At 47.2% G+C, this 21,315-nt stretch overlaps 1 protein-coding gene across 8 annotated transcripts in view; it reads left to right on the forward strand.

The window, feature by feature from the left end:
* Positions 1–21,315, forward strand: part of Tecpr2 (tectonin beta-propeller repeat containing 2) — a 102,475-nt gene that overhangs the window by 67,946 nt on the left and 13,214 nt on the right. For all 8 annotated transcript variants that reach the window (XM_087553550.1, XM_087553554.1, NM_001427221.1 and 5 more), the window contains 7 exon segments: positions 1,003–1,176; positions 2,536–2,716; positions 4,221–4,362; positions 7,660–7,900; positions 9,341–9,430; positions 10,850–11,083; positions 17,997–18,145. In XM_087553550.1, the coding sequence (XP_087409676.1) occupies positions 1,003–1,176; positions 2,536–2,716; positions 4,221–4,362; positions 7,660–7,900; positions 9,341–9,430; positions 10,850–11,083; positions 17,997–18,145 (1,211 nt within the window).

Raw genomic sequence — 21,315 nt, forward strand, 5'->3', positions numbered from 1 at the left:
GCAGTGGAGGAGAAGCATGGAGGGGAGGCAAAAGAAAGGGCATTCTTGTTAAAGTATTCAAGTTTATTGGTTGTTTGCTCTTTTCGTTCACTGTCTACTTGGCACTTATTTTTCCCCTGGAGACTGGGAGAGATAATAGCCATTAGCTGGCCTCATGTAATTGTATGTCTTCATTTTTTTTTCCTGTTTCTGTCACATACTTTTAGGCTCATCCTCCTAGCCATTTAGAAGTGTTGATTCTCTGTTGATTGTAGTAATTATTTTTATTTTCCCAACCATTCTTTGGTTGCTGTCTTTGGAGCTGTCTGTCTCTGTGAGATCGTTTTTTCTCAGCTGAGACCCACACATCTTTGGATGATGCCTCAGGCCCTGTGGTGTTGCAGGGCAGGGAAGAAAGCTGTGTGCATGACCCCTCCGTGGCTGTGGTGGCTCAGCTCATTCATTCCTTGGTATTCCTCACCTGGCCTAATGCCATAGCCTCCGCCCGCAGTGCCTCTGGCCTGCTGCCCACCCTTCTCACTTCATTTATCTATTCCTCAGAATTCTTTTGAATGAAAGCATGCCGACCCAACTCAGATACACATAAGTGATCCAGAAAAGGCCCTTCCCTTTGAGTCCAAGGTTAGTGTTTGGCACTAATTGTGCTTCATGCATCAGTGAGCACATACCTAATGAAATGTCACTTCTCTCCCCTGACATGAGTGACGGCCTCTTGCCCAATCTGTGCTATGTAGTGGATTTCTTCTTACATCTAGCCTTTAGATCAGTCCCAGACGGTGGAAATAACCCACTTTTCAGTTGAGAGAAGTGAGTTGGACACATTTCATGTGTTGTCCAACAGCATACAGCTGGTGGGTTTAAACTCTGGCATGGTGGGTTATTCCTGAGTTGGAAGCAACAAGATGTATTTTAGAAAGCTATTCCTTGCAGGGCCGAGAATGGAGCATTTGTGTAGGTGGATCTCATGTTTGCTGAGCACTGAGTAGAATTTTTTTCTTCTAGGGGCTCTTCTCTGGAAGATTGAACAGAAATCTAACCGTGCTTTTGCTTGTGGCAAAGTCACCATCAAGGGGAAGCGACACTGGTACGAGGCTCTGCCCCAGGCTGTGTTTGTGACCCTGAGTGATGACACAGCCTGGATCATCAGGACCAATGGAGATCTGTACCTTCAGACAGGTAGTCCTTGTCACTTGCTGAATCTGCAGCTAGTCACATTCTGCATAGGATGCAGAGACAGAAAACCAAGTTAAGAAAGAGCAAGTCCCCTGACACAGACTGGTCTGAACAGGAATGAATAGATGATTGAGTGCAGGGCAGGGTGCTGTGTGGGCAGAGCCTGATACTGCTGCTGCTGCCTGTGCCCTTTGCATACCCTGTGTATCCAGGCACGGAAGGACAGCCATGACTTGACAGACATCTCCCTTTTCTCAGCTAGGTCAAAGCCCAGCACCTGTACACGTATTTACATGTGAATTGGGAGAAAAACAACAAGAACTAATTTGCTGTAAATGGCAGATTGACTTGTCCTAGAAAACTGCCCTTAGGGAAACTTTTAGCTGCTAGACCTGGCACAGTGGGACTCGTTTATTAAAAATACACTGTAATGAGTCACTGTGTGTGTACTGTCAGTGGGGGTTTGGGGGAGCCACTGTGTACTGTCAGGGGGAATTGGCCTTGGGAGCAGGGGCTCTGTTTGCTCTGTCAAGAGGCCATATTGGATTTACATGAAGATTGATCTAGTCATTAATACTGATTCTGAGAACATGGCTTTATCTTTGGAGTGAGCTATCAGCCAGGAGTGGTTCTCCACCTGGTTCTGTCTCAGTGTGGAGGTCACCTGGTCATCAGCACTGCCAACTTCATGGACATGCGTGGGGCTCTAGCCTTCAGCATGCTTAGCTCTTGTGTGTTTCAGTGGCAATAGGCTATTCTGATCCACACATGCACATCCAGCTTCCCAGGCATTTGATTTTAGTCATGGCCGGAAAGGGGATACTTTGGACCTACATGTAAGGAAGGAGCAGGTGACCTCCTAACCATGGTGTCACAGCAGTCACCAGAGCAGTTTTCATATCACCCTGCCCCTTCCTGTCCTACTGAATTAGAATCTGTGGTTGGCACCAATTTACAGAAAGAAGTCCTGTAGGTGAGTCCTCGTAGTTGCAAACTCCGCTGGTACTTTATAACCTGGTGATTATACTACTAGGACCTATTTGCTGGCCAAAGCTACAGAACATGGGATTTACATGGATTTACGTCCAGCCTGCTCCCTCAGTAGTTGCCTTTGATGTCATTTAGATCCATGACACATTACTGACAGGCCACAAAGGGAAGGTGAGGGAAGCTCCCTGGAGCTCTGACTCTGCACAAGCCTTGCAGTATGATAAATCTGGGGTTTTACCTGAACAGTTGTACTTCAAAAGGTATCTGTTATAAAAGACCACAGATAGCAAAAGTACCAAAAAAGAAAACCACAGATCCAAGTAGAGTGTGACATGTGGCTACTGAGTCTGGGGCTCCTCCCTCTCACTACAGGTCTCAGCGTGGATCGGCCCTGCGCCCGAGCCGTGAAGGTTGACTGTCCCTACCCACTGTCCCAGATCACAGCCCGGAACAGTGTGGTGTGGGCACTGACGGAGCAGAGGGCCCTCCTGTACCGGGAGGGTGTGAGCAGCTTCTGCCCGGAAGGGGAACAATGGAAGTGTGACATTGTCAGGTATGGGCCGAGCACTCACATTTATTCCTGACCAGCCACCTAGGTGAGCCTTTGCCAGCAAAACCAACAACTACAAGTCTTGTGGCCTCAACAGACTGTCTCTGCTCCTCTGCTGGCAGACTGCCAAAGGGGCGGGCACATTAGCGTTTGTGTTGGGGTTGAGGTACAGAGCTCAGCTGCTGGAGTATTTGCCTAGCATGCCAAGGCCCTGAGTCCCATCCTTGGTAGAACATAAACTCAGCTGAGTGACACATGCTGCACTCTCATCACTTAGAGACAGAGGCAACCAGTAACTGCCTCAGTTCAGAGTCATCCTCAGCCTTGGAAAAGTCTCCGAAAAAGTGTGTGTGGGCTGGAGAGATGGCTTAGAGGTTAAGAGCACTGGCTGCTCTTCCAGAGGTCCTGAGTTCAATTCCCAGCAATTCCATAACTATCTATAATGAGATCTGATGCCCTCTTCTGGCCATCCAGGCAGAACAGTGTGTGTGTGTGTGTGTGTGTGTGTGTGTGTGTGTGTGTGTGTGTGTGTGTGTTTGTTTGTTTGTTTGTGTGTAAGAAAATCCATTAAACTGTGTCCTGGAACAGAGAGTCACTAGGTCACATATTCTCCATGCAGAGCCACCTGCTGTCACGTTTCTGTTGCGAGATTGCCATGGTTAGACACAAACGCTTATTGGTATTTTTATTCTAGTCAGTTGAAATTTGTTCAGAACTGTATATTCTACTTTTTAACATAGAAGATTTGGGATAGGTGGTGGTGGTACACACCTTTAGTTTCAACACTTGGGAAGCAGAAGCAGACTAATTTCTAAAATCAAGAATAGCCTCTTCTACAGAGCAAGTTCTAGGATAGCCAGGGATACACAGCCATCTCGAGAAGAAAGAAAGACGTGCTTATGTATACCAGAGCGGAACGATGTTGCTTTAGGTTCAGCCAGTAAATCTCCTGCTGGGAACCAGCACTCTCTGGAGCCTAGGTGTACAAGATAAGCAGAACTCAATTCCTTCAACTCAGTGGAGAGTCAGGCCTCAGGCAGTTGGGTGTCAGTTGGTGTGAGAATACTAAGCAAGATGAGAGCACAAAGCAGTGGGGAGCTGTCCATTGCCTGCCTTCGGTGGCTGAGTAGGCAGCGTGCCAAGGCCAGCCTCACCCGAGCCCCAAGGCTGCCGACGGTACCCTCAGAGGAGGGAATGAAGCACAGACTCATCAGAGATGATACTCTGCCAGTGACAGCACACGCCACAGCCTGGTGCGTGGGGAAGGAAATGCTCTTGACCTGAGGGCCTGCTCACTTGCGACAGGTAGCTTTCTTCTCTGAGTGTGTCTTTCCAAAGCAGCCATGTCTGGACAGTGAGTGTTGCATACAGTGTATCTTAGGCTCAGCTCCTCCCTTGTCACTCAGTAACCCACTCCTGTTTAGCCTGTTCAGAGGCTCTCAGTGAGGCAGCCGTCTGCATGCTGTGCTTTCTAGGTTGGGCTGATGCTGTGTTCTCTCACTACCAGTGAAAGGCAAGCTCTGGAGCCTGTCTGCATAACTCTCGGAGATCAGCACACACTCTGGGCCTTGGACATTCATGGGAAGCTATGGTTCAGAACTGGCGTGATTCCCAAGAAGCCCCAAGGAGATGATGATCACTGGTGGCAGGTAACTGATAGGACTCTCTTGGACTTACAGACCCACCTTTTCTGCCTTCTCTCTTTTCCTTAAGAGATTGGATTAAACAGTAGTGTCTACTTTTACCATTTGATAGATGAGACTCTTTTGTAGTGAGGTATATTAAAAATACACCCAAAACTTTCCCTCGTAGGAAATGACTCGTAAAAGGTTTCTTTACTTTAATACAGGCTGGAATGTATTTATTTAAATGTTACTTAGGCATTCACCATTATAGGCTAAACAAACCCAGTGACATCCATTTGAAGACCCGGGTAATAATGATGTTTAATTCTGAACAAACAGGCTAAGAAAAGAGACCAAACAATAGGTTTGGAAACCCAACCGGCAATTAAAACTCTTCTATCTCTTCTTGCTTGAAAGGCCTTTGAGTAAATGATATCTCAACAAAGAACTGAGCATTTCCCCACATGCTGTCGGAAAAGAGAGGACTGTGAGGAGTAGGGGTGGTCCCAGCCCAACCTTGAGTGGATTTTGCGGGGAGCATCCACTTTCCTGTCTCGGTACCATTCAGAACTAAGCTTTTAGCTGTCCCATACACACACATTGTACCCAAGGTGGTTCTGACAGATGTGCGTGCGAGTCCTCCCCTCAGGTCTGCCTCGTGAGACTTGTCTGGAACATGCTGCTCTCCTTAGTCTTTCCCATGAAAATGAACACGTATCTCTCTCTCTCTCTCTCTCTCTCTCTCTCTCTCTCTCTCTCTCTCTCACACACACACACACACACACACACACACACACACATACATGTATATGTATATAAAATTTATATTCTAATATTGAGGTTTATATGATTCAAAAATAACTGTCATATCTGAACACACACATGTAAACAGCACATAAGCATATACACACCTGTGTGTGCTAGATTCTGGTGGGATTTTTGTGTATGTATAACGGACATGTGTGTGCATATGTATATGTGAGGGTGTGGTTGTGTATGTGTCTATTCATGTAGCAGTCAGAGTCGATGTTGGGGATCCTACTTGATTGCTATCCACGTTACCCTCTGAAGGGTCTCAGACCTGGCTAGTCTTAGCCAGCCAGCTTGGACCAGGGGTCCAGTCTTTGCTCTTCAAGCTCTGCATTTACAGGCAAACCACTCTGCCTGCCTTATACGGATGCTGGGGACCCTGACTCCAGTCCTCACTGTGTGCTCAGCACTTCATCCTCTGAGCCCTTGTTCTGTTGCATTTGCCTGCTGAGGTGCTGGGTGCTGCACCCCCAGACCTCAAAGTCAGCACAAAGGAAACTCTGTCACTTTTTCATAATGCATACAGCTCTAACAGACAGAAGCACAGAGGCAGAGAGAAACAGTTCTGTGCTCTCCTCCTCCTCTTTCTCCTCTTCTTCTTCTTCTTCCTCCTCCTTCCCCTCCTCCCCCTCCTCCTTCTTCTTCTTAATGTTTATCAATGTTTTGTCTGCATGTGTGTCTGTGAGGCTGTCAGAAGCCCTGGAACTGGAGTTACAGACAGGTATGAGCCGCCATGTGGGTGCTGGGAATTGAGCCCAGGTTCTCTGGAGGAGCAACCAGTGCTCTTAACCACTGAGCCATCTCTCCAGCTCCATCCTGTACTTTCTTTGTGGGTCTAGAAGCAATTATATTTGGCTACTAGGTCTTTCCTTTCCCTTTCAGTTGGAGACCCGCTCATATGTCTGTCACTCTTGGGTATCACAGACTTAGCCTGTGGCTTTGGCATGGTGACTGCCAGGTCTGCAGTGAGCAGTGCTGATCCCGAGTTGCACAGCATATGCGCTGGGATCTCTTAGTGGAGCTCATTTCTCAGCACCCAGGGAGTGCCACAGCCAGGCGGACACAGAGCTCAGCAGGCTGACTGTGGCCACAGGCTCCGTAGTGGGGCTGTGCTCCTTCCTACAAAAGGGCAGCATGGGTGTGTGATTACTAACTTGCAGTTTCTTTCTTGTTTGTCTTTTTCATATAAATTTAAGTTCCCTGTAATACTTTCACTTATTTCACTGTGTGGCCTGGGAACAGATCCTAGGAATAGGGCGTTTGTGCCAATATCTGTGATAAATCTAACAGGCAAAAATCCTAAAGAGGGGGTTGGGGATTTAGCTCAGTGGTAGAGCACTTGCCTAGGAAGTGCAAGGCTCTGGGTTCGGTCCCCAGCTCCGAAAAAAAGAACCAAAAAAAAAAAAAAAAAAAAAAAAAGAAAGAAAAAAAGAAAAAAAAATCCTAAAGAGGATGGCGAGCTTGCTCAGTATGTGAGAGAGCCTGCTAAGCCTGAGCGCGAGTCTGAGCCCTAGACACATGGCAGAGGAGAGAGGTGGCTCCCAGAAGCTGTCCCTCTGCGTGCGTGCTGGAGCTTGCATGCCCACATACATATATAATACATACATGGAAATAAATGGAATATAATTTTAAAACACTGCAGAGCATTCTGCTGAGCCAGGCTTCTACCTGCTTTGCTTTGGCACAGGGCCGGAGAGGTGGCTCAGAGGTTAAGAGCACTGGCAGCTCTTGCAGAGGACCCAGTTCAGCTCCCAACTGGCAACTGACAACTTCTGTCACTCCAGTTGTAGGCATTCTGATACCCGCTTCTGGGCTCTGTAAGCACCTGTTGTACATACATACATGCAAGCAAAACACTCACACCAGAATATAAACATTAATAGATATCTTTTAAAAGAACTCTGTCAGCATTGGCTGCCCAGCAATGGCGAAGCTTCCCTCTGGGAGATAGATGTCTCTAGCGGTGTCTGTACAGACCCTTTTCAGGAATGTTGTGGAGGGGAGTCGCACATCTGATGGCTTCCAGACTCTTGGGGTCTCCTTGCTTAGGCTGATATCTGATACAGGTTGTAATAGTCGTGCTCATAGCTTAAGTTAGCGTCACACACTGGATAGACCTTTCTTAATGCTTGTATTATGGTTCTAAGTATGAAGCATTGTTGTCATTGGAAACACCTGGTTTAACACTAAAATTATCCTTTATCATTCTCACTAGAATAAGAGGTTTCTTAAGTGAGGTAGGTGCTGTTTGATCACAAAATACTACATACATAAAACAGAGCCGTGTGGTGTGAGAGTAAAATAAGATGAGAGCATTTTCCTCCTCCCAGGAGCCCGCCCAAGGGCATAAAGAGCTGCTTATCAACGCCAGGCCTGGCAGAGCTGTGTGTGTGGCTCAGGCACTCGGTGCTCTTGCTGCCACCCGGGTACTGTATGTGGTGCTGCCTTTGGAGGCAGGTGGGCCTCAGGGCCTGCGCCGACAGCAGGGCTCAGCCGGTTCCCTTCCTGCAGGTGAGCATCACGGACTATGTGGTGTTTGACCAGTGCAGCTTGTTCCAGACCATCATGCATGCCACACACTCAGTAGCGACAGCCGCGCAAGCCCCTGTGGAAAAGGTTGCAGATAAACTGCGCATGGCATTTTGGTCTCAGCAGCTTCAGTGCCAGCCCAGCCTACTAGGGGTTAACAAGAGTGGTGTGTGGATCTCCTCAGGGAAGAATGAATTCCATGTTGCTAAAGGAAGTCTCATAGGTAAGTCAATTACCCTAGTTTTCACATTATTTTTACTTTGTTTATCTTATTTTTCATGGTGGTGGGGATCTAACTTAGGGACTCACAGAACATTTAATGAATGGCTGTAAGGCCTTCTCTTGGGATAATACAGTGCCAGTGGGAGATTGGCCTGTGACAGAGATCTCTCTCCTTCCTGTTTTCTTTTTTATCCTGTCATTCCTAAAACTTGGAGTCTGAACAGCGTGCCATCACTTCCCTATGGAAACCTAGTGTGCCATAACAAAGACATATGGAGAGCTAGCTCAGTTTCACAATCCTTTCGGGGATGGGCAGGAAAATGGCTCTGCAAGTAAAAGCACATGCCACACAAACCTGCAGCCTCAGTCAATCCCTAGAACTCACGTGAGAATCCAGATAGCATGGTGGCACATGCCTTTAATTCCAGCACTCAGGAGGCAAAGGTAGGCAAAGCCGAGTTCAAGGCCAGCCTGGTCTACATTAATAAGTTCCAGGACAGCCAGGGCTTATGTAAAGAAATCCTGTCTCAAACAAACAAGCAAACAAACAACAAAAAGCCAGATACAGTGGAGGCTCTCAGGAGCATGCCTGTGAAGAAGTGGGGGGCAGTGACAGAATTGGACTGACGCTCACATATACAGTCCACCGGCAGAACAAGAGGAAAAGAGAAAGCGTAACTCTGAAAAAGATCTCCATGACACATGCTATGACACACTTGTGGACATAGCTCACACAAAGAATGTTGTTTAAAGGGGGTATGTGGTTGGGTAGAGATGGCTCAGCAGCTAAGAAGGTGAGGGTAGGAGTTCAGGTTCCAGGACTCACATAACAGGCCAGATACCCTATGCAAGCCTGTGACTAGCATAGGTGGGCAGAGGCAGGAGGATCTTCAGGGCCTGTTGGCTTCTAAGCTAACTAAGAGAATGCAATCCCCAGGATCAGGAAGAGACCTGTCTCAAAGTCCTATGTGGAAAGGGACAGAGGAGGACACTCAGGACCCTCCTCTGGACTTGGTGAGCATGCTTAGGAACACACTCCTACAGAAGCACATGTGTGTACACTCACACACATGTACAAGTAAGGGTATCCTTTTTTAAAGTTCTACCACACCTGCAGCATCTACTGTTGAACATGCAACATGCTGGCTGTATCCATAGATGAGCTGGGTGTTCACTTCTGGATGACGCTGCCTTGATGAATTTCCTCTAGCTGTGTCCCCTGTGGAGCCTCTTTGGGCTTGAATGAGCAAGGCACGGCTCTCCTTGATGATGCTTAGGGAAATAAGTAGCTCATGCCACTTTGTTTAAGGACACTAGAAATCACTGTAAGAGCTTTGAAGGACAACTACATCTAAAACCAAAACTGAAGTGTTAGCGCTTTTTGTTTGTTTTGTTTTTTTTTTTTCTTTTCTTAACCCACTTTTATATTCATTCTCTCCAGGAACTTACTGGAACAACGTGGTTCCCCGGGGAACAGCTTCTGCCACAAAATGGGCCTTTGTGTTGGCTTCCCCTGCTCCCACCCAGGATGGTGAGTCAGCCTTAACCCAGCTGAGAAACCTGGTACACAAGTTTAGTCAGTGGATGAAAAGTTCAGACTTCATCTGACTGTGGCCCTGTGGGTGCAGAGGTACAGCCTCACAGACCCTGAAAGGGGATATGGCGGTGTGGGCCATCAGCGCTGAGTAGGCGCTTAGGAGAGGGTGGCAGAGCTGAGTGTGAGGCAGTGTCCTTTGGAAGGCAGTCACCATGCAGAGTGGTCGGGGCTGGCAGCAGATGACTTCCTGACTTTCTTCCCATTTCTTCCAGCCCACCTGAGTTTGATTCCTAGTACTCACACGGCAGCTCACAACTGTCTGAAATTGCAGTTCTGAGAGATCCATGTAATACCTTCTGCCTTCCATGACATGGGTACCAGGTACACACATAGTCAGGTACACATGCAGAGAGAACATTCATACACATAAAATAAATAAGTCTTTTAAAAACACTAAAAAAGTAAAAATAGCTGGGTATGGTGGTCACACCTTTAACCCCAACACTGAGGATCTCTGTGAGTTCGAGGCCAGCCTGGTTTACAGAGTGAGTTCCAGGACAGCCAGGGCTGTTACAAAAGAAACCCAGCCTCAGGGTTGGGGATTTGGCTCAGTGGTAGAGCGCTTGCCTAGCAAGCGCAAGGCCCTGGGTTTGGTCCCCAGCTCTGGAAAAAAAGAAAAGAAAAAAGAAAAAAAGAAAAAAAAGAAACCCAGCCTCAACAAACCAATTAGTTTAACTAATTACTTAATTCAAATAAAAATAAAAGTATTCTAAAACATATGACCACAAGTTTTAGCTAATACTTTATATTACACAGTATGGCCGGGTTTTAATTCCCAAGGATGTCTGGCATTCTGAGCGGACACGGTTAACTCTGAGAGTCGTAGAACAGCAGAGGGCTGCAAGCATAACTTTGAGGCCAGGGTCAGAGGACAAGGAGTTACTCCTCCTTCAGCCACCTGCTGCCACCCCTCAGCAGAACAGGGACATGTCTCCATCCTGGGGATTGGAAGAGTGGAGAGCCCGAATAGTCTATATTAAAAATGGAGACTGCTGACACCAGAGGACATGTTGATGTCCGTGATCTGCGCTGCTGCCAGAAAGCATGTAGAGGTCCATGATCCATGCCACTGCCGGCTGCCAGGGCCGAGGAGACTTCTTTTACAGTGGTATTTCATAGGCCTGCTTTCTTTCCAGTTCTAGAAATGTCTCAGGCTTGGTCTTCTTAGTGTCTGATGATAGTGTTTCCTTCTAACAAGAGGTATAACACGCCTACTGGAAGGTAATGGCGGGTGACCAGGCCATCTGTGGCCAGGGGTCAGGGCTCTGCCTGAAGATGAAGGCAGTGCAGGGCTCTTAGGGCGGGTGGCTCAGTGAGACAGTGTTTGGTGACAGATGTGAACCTTTTCTGCAGGAAGCTCCTTATGGCTATGCCAGAGCAGCAAGGACCTGTGTGTCCTCAGTGCCCAGAGTGCACAGTGCCGCCCCTCCACGGTGCAGCTGCCCCCCGATGCAGAGATGAGGACTTACGCAGCCTGCCAGGATGCACTGTGGGCCTTGGACAGCCTGGGACAGGTGTTCATCAGGACACTTTCCAAGAGCTGCCCAACAGGCATGCACTGGACGAAACTGGACCTTTCCCAGCTAGGTATGGTGCAGAGTGTAACTGACTAAAGTCCCTTGCCCTCACATTCACTCTGTGTATGGGGAAGGTGGGTTCTTAGGTGATGTTTGTCAGTTGCTGGACTTAACTGGCCACTTCCCCAGAATAAATGAGCCTCTTAATTTTGTAGGGGGCTTCACCTCTCTCACTGGGTGCACTTTATACTGTTCAGAACCAAAGGAGCTATATGGTGGCCAGAAGGTGCCACCAAGATCTCCTTAAAATGACAGCTCTAGAACAGCTGCAGGGTCCTCTCTCTCTGACCTTTAAATTTGAAGTGGCGGCTGTGCCCTGTGACTGAATTAGTGTGTGCTGAGTTGTGACTTGCCATCTGGAAGAGCATCCACTGTGGGCTGCTGCGCACATAATTGTGAGCTGTGGCTTCTCTTTCACCTGCTTAAAGAGGTACTGTGTGCTGTTAGCCGCTTTCTGTGGCCCATCCCAAGAGAGTGGACGAAACTTGTGGTGACGTGGAAACATTTAAATGGGCTCAGACTGTTATATTCTCAGTTAACTCAGCAACTCAAAGTGTGGTTTATCTGCTAGAGGAGGCAGAGACAGTAGCAGGAGCTCGCTCCAGGGGTCAGAGCGGCTTGAGCTTCAGTGATACTGTCTAGGAGGTAGGCATTGTTCACGGGCAACCAGTGTTTTGTGGGCTTAAATAAGTGTTTAAGGTATCATAACTTAACCACATGAGGGAAGGGTGGGGGAAGAGAGCAGGAAGAACCACCTCCTACATTGGCCTGTACACACCACCACCCCTGTAAAGCATGCTTTGCTCTGGTGGGCCTGGCCAAGCCAGCCTCTTGGCAACGGGGTTTCTGCAAGCTGCTAGGAGAGAGAGGGCCCTGAACATAGCCAGTCTGTATGGAATGCTGTGTGCCACAGCTAGGGACTGCAGAGGAGCGTGATTCTTTACGCCTTGGGCCTCACACTGTCGTTCAGACCCACTGGTCACCCAGCTCTCGGAGGGCGTGTGTCAGCCGACAAGGCTGCAGCTGCATGTGGCCTGATGTGACATGCATGCCAGGTGAGCCTACTGCCTGGTGTCCAGAGACTCACTGGCTCTGAGCCTTTCTCCGGCAGTCTCCACAGACCATAGAGGAAGGCTGCTGGTATCTCTGAGAAAAGCCAGAACTAATGTTTGTTCTTATACCAAACCTTGAAAACTAGAGAAGTCTATGCTCGTTCAGCTGGGAGGGAAGACATTTTCCCCAGATTGTCCCTCCATATGGTCACCCCATCAGCTGTCACCCCATCCCAATGACCCCAGCAAATGTCTCTGATCCTGTTGTGGAAGATCCCCAGATCTTTGGTTATAGCACTGGCACTTTGGACCAGTGGGGTATGCGCCTGGACCACTTGACTTTCACCAGCATATTGTGTGCTGAAGCCCTGCCTCTCTTACATCTGTCTCCTTTCTGTGCTCTCATTGCTTGCTTTATGTGACTGACGGTAAGATAATAGGCTCTTGGCACCAGTGTTCTCAGCAAACCAAACAATACCTTCAGTCCAGCTGTAGGCCTGGTGTTGGAGCCAGGGATTAGGCAGGGCTCAGTGGAAAGGAGATTGGCCTTTGCTGTGCCAGAAGTCTCCACTTGTGCCATCCAGGACACTGAACTGCAGCCAAGAACACTAAACATTCCTTCACTGCATTCTCTCCAGGTCTGGTCTGTATCCAGTGAGGAAAGCAGGTGTGTCAGGAGAGCTAACTTTAGCTGGGTATAGTGGCCTGTGCCATTAATCCAGCATACACATCTCAAAACAGGATTAGAGGCGAGGGAGGGGAGAGGAGAGAGATTGGGATTTTATTTCTTTATAAAGATGATTATTTTTATTTGTATGGATATTTTGCCTGTATGTATGTCTGTGTACCACATGCATGCATGGTGCCCAACAAGAGTTAACAAGTGGTTATGGGTACTGGAAATTGAACTTCTGGAAGAGCAGCCAGTTGCTTTTAATCACTGAGCCATCTCCAGCCACAAATAATACACACACGCGCGCGCACACACACACACACACACACACACACACACACACACATGTTTTTTCATACACACACACAGAAATATATATATATATATATATATATATATATATATATATATATATATATATATATGCCAGCAAAATGACTCAGAAGGTAAAGAAGGGTTCTGGACACCAAACCCAGTGACCTGAGTTTGACCCCTGGGACCCACACGGTAGGAGGAGGAGACCGTGTCCTGCTAACTATCCCTTGGAGTCTACACAGGAACCATGGCACATGTACCGCCAAACAAAAGTGATTTCTGACTTTGAGCTTAGCTGAGTGTTGTCAGCCTACAGCCATGTCATCCCTCCCCTTTTTACCTTTATCAAGCCAGATGCTGCTCTGATTGCCAAAATAGAGGCTGCACCTGTAATTCAGGAAGCTGAGGCCCTCAGATCACCAGTTCAAGGCCAGCCTAGACTACACAGTTGTCAAAACAACTATAGCAACCAGAAAAAGGATGAAATTTACACATTTATTAAATGACTGTTGAACCCAGCTAAAGAGATAGAATATGGAATTTTACAGTGGTCTGTTACAATCCTTGCTTTTGGAGGAAAATGGGCATGATTTAGCAAATATTTAAGATACTCATATTTCATTTCCCATTATTCATAAATATGAGTGTCAGACACTAGGCCATTTAGCAAACTAATGCAGTGGTTTAATTCATCTAGTCACAGCATGTATTGAAGACATATCATTGTCAGTTTGTGCCTTAGGTATCAAACAAGATTATATCATGCAATAGTTTAGTGGAGAAGAATTTTATACTCCAGGAAACAACCAGCAAACACTGAACTGTTCTGAACCTCACACTGAAAAGGATTCTATGATAGGGTGGGTGGTACACCCTGTAATCCCAGCTGAGGAAGCAAGGCGCAGAAGGTCGAGGACAGGTTGTGCTATTAATGACACACACACACACACACACACACACACACACACACACACCTTTTTTAAAAAGCAGTTTTAAGAAGAAAGTGCCTGTTTGGGGGAATAAAATAAAAGCTTTTCTCCTTGATGAAGCAAATAAAAAAGGCTGGGCTCCCCCTAGTCCCAGCCCCGGGCACCAGCAGCTCCCTGTCCTCACAGTGCCTTAGTGAGGCTGCACTGCTCTGGGTGCGTCTCTCTAGAGGGGAGAGCAGAGGAGAAAGCCTACTAACTTAGACTTTAGTTCAGAGGGGGCACAGCACTTTCGATCACTAGACCCTGCCATGGCTGTAAGCCTGAAGGAATGTGAGACGCACAGAGAAAGCTCACAGAGGGAGGAGGTTCTGCCACCCGACCCTGTGGACACACATAGAACATCTGAAGTAAAAAAGAGTGAGCCCCAACTGAGTGTTTTTGTCCTTGACCTGGCTCCTGGACCCAAAATGCCCTCTGGGGTGTGCATTCAGTAGGCTCTCTTTGCTCTGAGCCCAGATCCGCTCGCCTTACATGAGCTCCCACCTGTCCCAATGTTATCTGTTTGTTAACTCTGAGATGCCAGCCCAGTGTGGGTTTGCCCCCATGTGACTCCATCGTGCTCTGCTACTGCCTCACGCTTTCACCTGGCAGGTTACAGATTCCGAATAAGATCGTCTGTAGTCAGCGTTCGGGTCCCTGCCTTTTTCACTATATATTATTGCAGACATTGCTTTATTGTGGACTTCCCATGTAAGGTCATAATTCTAGGATGTCCATCTGGTAAGACATCACCACACCTGACATGCATGTGTTCTTGTTCAAAGAAAGCATACGCATGGCCCATAAGCACAGTAAAAGCTTCTGAATGTCATTCCTTAGCAAAGAATTGCAAATTAAGGTCATGACAAGCTGTGGTTTAAATGGCTGACACTAAAAAGTACCCGGTGATGGGGGAAGTGTGGCCAGAGAGAGTTCTTTCTTTTACTGTTGCCATGAGGATGCTCCAACCATAAGACGGTGGCTTCCAGTATCCTCCACTATAGCAAAAAGGCCAATAGGATTCATAGGAGCATATTGATGCCAGCTCCTACCAGCAGATCGCAGGCGGATCACACATAGGCCGATCACGCACAGGCCTATGGCTTCATTCCATGGCTCGATGCTACAGAAACACCATGGCTTGCTGGCTAGGTGGTTTCTGGGCATAGATGTGTGAAGGAGTGCAGTCAGTGCAGGGTCCACTGGGACAGAGGATGTGAACCATGACCTGGCTGCTCCGGAGATACTGCTATGAATCTGACCTACAGCTGAAGCTAGACAAAGCCTGCCAGAAGCTCTTGGCCACACTCAGACAATGCAGCATGCTCGAGGAGTGCCTTAAAGCTAGGAAAGGAGACGGAGGCTGTCTGTCTATCTAAGAGCAGAGGCTACGTCTGCAATCCCAGCACTTGAGAGGTGGAAGCAGGATCAGGAGTCCACTGCCACCTCTTGGCTACACAGTTGCTTGCAGGCCAGCTTTGTTTATACAAGACCCTGCCTCAAAACAAAGGGAAAGGCTTTGTTTAGGGAAGAATAAGAAAAGAGACAGCTCTCCCTTCTGTCTATGTCTATAGTAGTTGTACAAGGTTAGTCAGAATAAAACAAGCTTTTCTCAATCTTAAGCATCTGGTGAAGAAACTGAGTAAGTGCCTGCCTAGTAGTGTATGAGTCCTACATTCAGTGAGAAGTTCAGGGTCATCCTTGGCTACATAGCAAGTTGAGGCCAGCCTGGGCTACAAGATACAGTCAGTGTAACTGAGAGATGGCTCAGCAGTTAAGAGCACTGACTACGGGATTGGGGATTTAGCTCAGTGGTAGAGCGCTTGCCTAACAAGCACAAGGCCCTGGGTTCGGTCCCCAGCTCCGAAAAAAGAAAAAAAAAAAAAAGAGCACTGACTGCTCTTCCAGAGGTCCTGAGTTCAAATCCCAGCAACCACATGCTGGCTCACAACCATCTATAATGGGATCTGATGCCCTCTTCTGGTGTACAATGGTTCATACATAAAATAAATAAATAAGCAAGCAAACAGACAACAGCAAACACTGGTCTGTGGTGGCACATTCCTCTAATCCCACCACTCAGGAGGCAGAGGCAGCTAGATCTCTGAGGTCCAGGCTAGCCTACAGAGTAAGTTCCAGTACAGCCAGGCCTACACAGAGAAACCCTGTATCAAAAAACCAAAAAACAGACAAACAAAAACCCCTGTGCTAATAAGGATATAAGCAAGTCTGCTAGTAGGCATGTAAGTGGTACAACTTGGAGAAACCGGCATTCTCTTTAAAAGTGATCTCGAAGGCCTGATTCCATCCCTGGAACCGTGTGGTAGAAGGGAAGCATCCACTCTTATAAGTTGTCCTCTGACTTACACACATGTGAAGGGAGGGGCTGGAGAGATGGTTCAGTGGCCGAAAGCACTGGCTGCACTTCCAGAGGACCTGGGTTCAGCTTCACACACACACACACACACACACACGGTGACTCACAACCATCTATCACTCTAGTTACAAAGGATCCATCCACTTCCCTCTGCCCTCTTCAGGCACCGCACACACATGGTGTGCTTACATACATGCAGACAAAACAATCACATAAAATAAAAATTAAAAATCTTTGAATTAAAAGTAATACATGTTTCTTCTTTCCTCATTCTCCCTTTGAGACATGATCTCATTGTGAAGTCCAGGATAGCTTTAAAAATAATCCTCCTCCCTCAGCCTTTCAAGGACTGGGATTTCAGATCTGTACTGTGAGGCCTAGCTTGCTACACAAAAACAAAATTTATGCAAGAATGGCCATAACAGTTTTGCTGTAATAGCAAGACATGGAAATGACCTGAATGGCCATCAGTAGATAAATACAGAAACTCTCGGTGGCATTTGTGTGCAATGGGATGATACTTAGCCACAAAGGCAGTGGCTGCTGCCTCATGCTGCCTCTTACTGTAGCACGTGGACTTCATGCTGCCTGTGTGAACCCCTAATAAGGACCGAACTAAGCTCTGGTGGTAGATGTCAGGGCAGCCTGGGGTACATGAGACCCTGGCCTCAAGTAGAGGCCATGGCAGGGAGGGACCTAAGGAAATTCCTAGTGAGACAGAATTTCTATGTCTAGATAGGTGTGGGTGGTTCTCGACTGACTGTAAAGTCTAGACTTGAACCTGAACACAGCCTGTACACTTGCTGTTTATAAGGACTTAGAAGTCAGAGGTAGCTGGTCTGGGTTCAAGCCTGCTGTCCTTCTTAGCTTCCTGGGTTGCCCACCATCCTGCCATTCCCAGGTTTGAACCATTTACCGTTGCTGGAAGGTGTGAAGTGAAGCTGTGAGAGACCGGCTAGAGCCTGTCTTACCGTAGATAGATGTTGAGTAACTTGGCTGTCGCATTCTTTAGTTGCTAGACTATTGTCAAATATGATCTCTTCGTTTTTTTCCCCTTGAGGTGCTTTATCAGGTGCTCTGGGCTAGGCCACACCCTCTCAGCCCAGCTTCCTTTTCTTGACTCCTTCCATTCCATTCCCTCCTATGGCAGCAGCTAGTTTAAGTAGCACAGAGAAAGTGCAAAAATAAAAGTGAGGATTCTTTAGATTTACTCTTTTTTCTTCACAGTCTTCATTCAGTTATTTAGATTTACTCTTAATCTTAGTAAATATGAGCCCCCTTTCCACACCGAGAGCATTTACTAGCAGTGGTTACATGTTGGATGAAGTTAATGAAGGATGTACTGTGCTTGATGGCATCATAGCTACACAGGATGCTCTGAGGCACCGGCAGGAAGCCTGGTGTGGCAGGACATCCGGATGACACACACCTGCATCAACTGCAGACGGAGCCTCCTGTCTTTCTTTGAAGTGGAGTTTATACACTGAAGATCTGTCATTTGTCAAGCTAATTACAGTGTGTGTTTCCCGCCTCTGCAGGAGCTGTGAGGCTGACCAGCTTGGCCTGTGGAAATGAGCATATCTGGGCCTGCGACTCCAAGGGTGGGCTTTACTTCCGTGTTGGAACCCAGCCTCTGAATCCCAGTCTGATGCTTCCAGCCTGGATCACGATTGAGCCACCGGTCCAGGTAAGCAGAGCCAGCCGGAAAGAACTTGCCAGTAGTAAGAGGGAGCTCTTAGGACAACTCCAGGGCTACATGGAGAGGTGTGCCCTGTGAGTACTCAGTCGCTTGCTGCTCAAAGCCTGGAATTTGGGAAGGTTAGAGCTGAATAGGTTATTTGAGATTATCTGAGCCAACATAAGCTTTTCCCCTCTTAAAATAAAAACAGTTTGACTTGTCACCAAATGAACATTCTCTTTTAAAAAATTTTAAACACTATTCAAAAATACAAAGAAGAAAGTAAAATTTGCATAAAGTGTTGCCATGGAGATATCTGTTATTAGTGGGTTTGCTGTTTCCCCTGGCAATGCTGCAGGTTGAACCCCGGGCCTCACAAATGCCAAGCAAGCGCTCCACTACTGAGCTGAGCTCATTGCCCTGGTGCTCACGTGTGTTCTGTGAGTGCCTTTCCTAGACTTAGGAATTTTGTTTCCTGGGTTAATGAAGCCTTTGTCTATTTGTGTGGGGATTCAGTTCCAGCACTGTCCTATCCTAAAATCTACTTCCTGGCTTTCAGTTTTTAGGGTCTTCTGACATGTTTTGGGGGTGGGTGTTTGTTTTGGTTTTTTCGTTTGTTTTGGCTAGTTGCTAAGAAGAGCTAATAGGGTTGGTTCATGTACTAAGTATATTTCTCTTAAGCTTTATGTAAGGAGAGACTGCAATGGTTAAGACCACTAGCTGCTCTGTTAGAGGACCAGGGCTCAATTCCCAGCATCCTCATGGTGACTCATTAACCATCCTTAATTCCTCTTCTGGCCTCCTTGGGCAGCAAGGCACACATGCAGTTTACAGAAATACATCCAGGCAAAACATCATAGACATATAAAAACACATAATTTAAAAAGCAAAACAAAACAAAAAAACTTAGGCCAGGTGATGGTGACCCATGCCTTTAATCTCAGCATTTGGGGCACAGAGACAGGTGGTGGATCTCTGTGAGTTTGAGGCCAGCCTGGTCCACAGCGCAAGCTCCAGAACAGCCAGGGCTACACAGAGAAACCCTATCTGGAAAAACAACAACAAAAAACAAACAAACAGGGGTTGGGGATTTAGCTCAGTGGTAGAGTGCTTGCCTAGCAAGCGCAAGGCCCTGGGTTCGGTCCCCAGCTCCGAAAAAAAAGAAAAAAGAAAAAAACAAACAAACAAACAAAAATTTTATGTGAGAGGCCATGACATCGCCAGAGTTATTTGCTCAGGCTCCAGCTCATCTCTGCTTTGTGGCTTTGTTGGGAAAGACGTGAGGTTGTCTTATATAGGAAGAACAGGGACAGGAAGACATCCTCATGGAGGCAGGGAAGGATCCAGAATTGTTACGGTTGTCTACATTCTGCGTGTCCTGCCGAGTGGATTCTAACATGGGCTCTGCATTTCCTCCACATGTAATAGAGCACTGACCACAGGACGGCCATGTTAGTTGGGGCTGACAGGAACACTCATCATCACACGTGCTTGCCCCTGAGTACGGGCTGTCAGCCTCACTGTTGTTGAAGTCCCCGGCATCTGCATGCGGGCAGCCTCCCCCACCTTGTTTTCAGCACAGCCCTTCTCTTTTTTTCTTACTGATGACTTTATATTATTTTAGAGGTACTGTTCAGCCAGGCCTGATAGCACAGGTTTGTAACCCTCCTGCTTAGGAGGCTGACGCAGGACAATCCTAAATTCAAGGATTGCCTTGGTACAGAGTGAGACCAGGGCCACTGTGGGCAACCTGAATAAGGTCCAGTTTCAAAAAAAAAAAAAAAAAAAAAAAGGAGTTGACAGTCATCTTCAGCTAGTACGTAGTGAGTTCAAGGTCAGCCTGGGATAAATGAGACCTTGTATCAAGAAACCAAAAAAGAACAAAGAAATGCTTGGTGTGCTAGTGCATGCTTTACTCCCAGCCTTGGGGAGGTAGAGGCAGGCGGGCCTCCAAAGACTGACCGGGCTACCCTGGTCTACATAGTTGGAGGAGAGCCAGGCCTACATAAACCTGTCTGGATATAACATAAAGGAAAAAAGGAGTTACAACCCACATAGCATAGACTTACCTTCTGCAGTGTACCGCATGTGGTACTGCATGTTGTTCCTAGTGTGTTCATGAAGCTGTGCCTCACCGCTGCAATCCTGGGACATGCCATCATCCAGACCACCAGTTAGACTTCTTTGCTCTCAGAAATCTCGAACCCAAAAGCCTGTGGCTGCCACTGATCACTTCCTGCTTCCCTAGTCTGTACACTGCATATTAATGGACTCCTGCTGAGGAGCAGAGTCTCTCCCTGGTGAGGTGTGCTCAGAGCTCTTCAATATCTCAGCATGGGAGTTCTTCCCCGGCCTTTATGACAGTAGAACTCCATCAGGGTTTGCTTGCTGGTACTATCGAGGATTTTACCTCCACATTCCTGAGGGATATTGATCTTTGACTTCCTGTTCTTGTCACAAGTTTCTGTGACTTGGTGTCAAGGTACTGCCGATCTCTAAAGTGAACGTGTGGTAGGCGGCTGGAGGCAGAGCACAGTAGTAGAGCTTGTACCAGGCGGGCAGCGCCGCAGGCCCGAGTTCCATCTCCACCGCTGCTGTAAAAAGACGGTTGAGGGCTGGGGATTTAGCTCAGTGGTAGAGCGCTTACCTAGGAAGCGCAAGGCCCTGGGTTCGGTCCCCAGCTCCGGAAAAAAAAAAAAAACAAAAAACAAAAAAACAAAAAAAAAAAAAAGACGGTTGAAATACTTCTCTTCCGTTTGAAAGGGCTCATGGAGCTTTTAGGCATTTGTCAGAATTTATCAGGGTAGCAATATTTGCCTGGGCTTGGGTTTTTTGTGTGTTGTTTGTTTTGTTTGGGAAAGAGTCATACTATGAGCCTTGACTGGCATACTGTGTAGACTAAGCTAGACTCAAACTCAAAGATCTGCCTGCTTCTGCCTTTAGAATTCAACTTGTCTTTTTAAGATTTTTTTTATGCGTCTATGTAGGAGTATACCATGTATGTGTCCAAAGAGGTTGGAAAGAGATGTGAGGTCTCCCAGTGCTCCAATTACAGATGGTGTTGAAGTCCAAACTCAAATCCTGAGCATGAGGAGTTGTTGTTGTTCAATATTTATTTGTTTGTTTATTTATTATTACTATTGTGAGTGCATGGTGTATGGCAGGCATATGCAGATCAC

Source organism: Rattus norvegicus, chromosome 6, assembly GCF_021556685.1.
Source record: "Rattus norvegicus strain SHRSP/BbbUtx chromosome 6, alternate assembly SHRSP_T2T, whole genome shotgun sequence".
Classification (NCBI taxonomy): domain Eukaryota; kingdom Metazoa; phylum Chordata; class Mammalia; order Rodentia; family Muridae; genus Rattus; species Rattus norvegicus.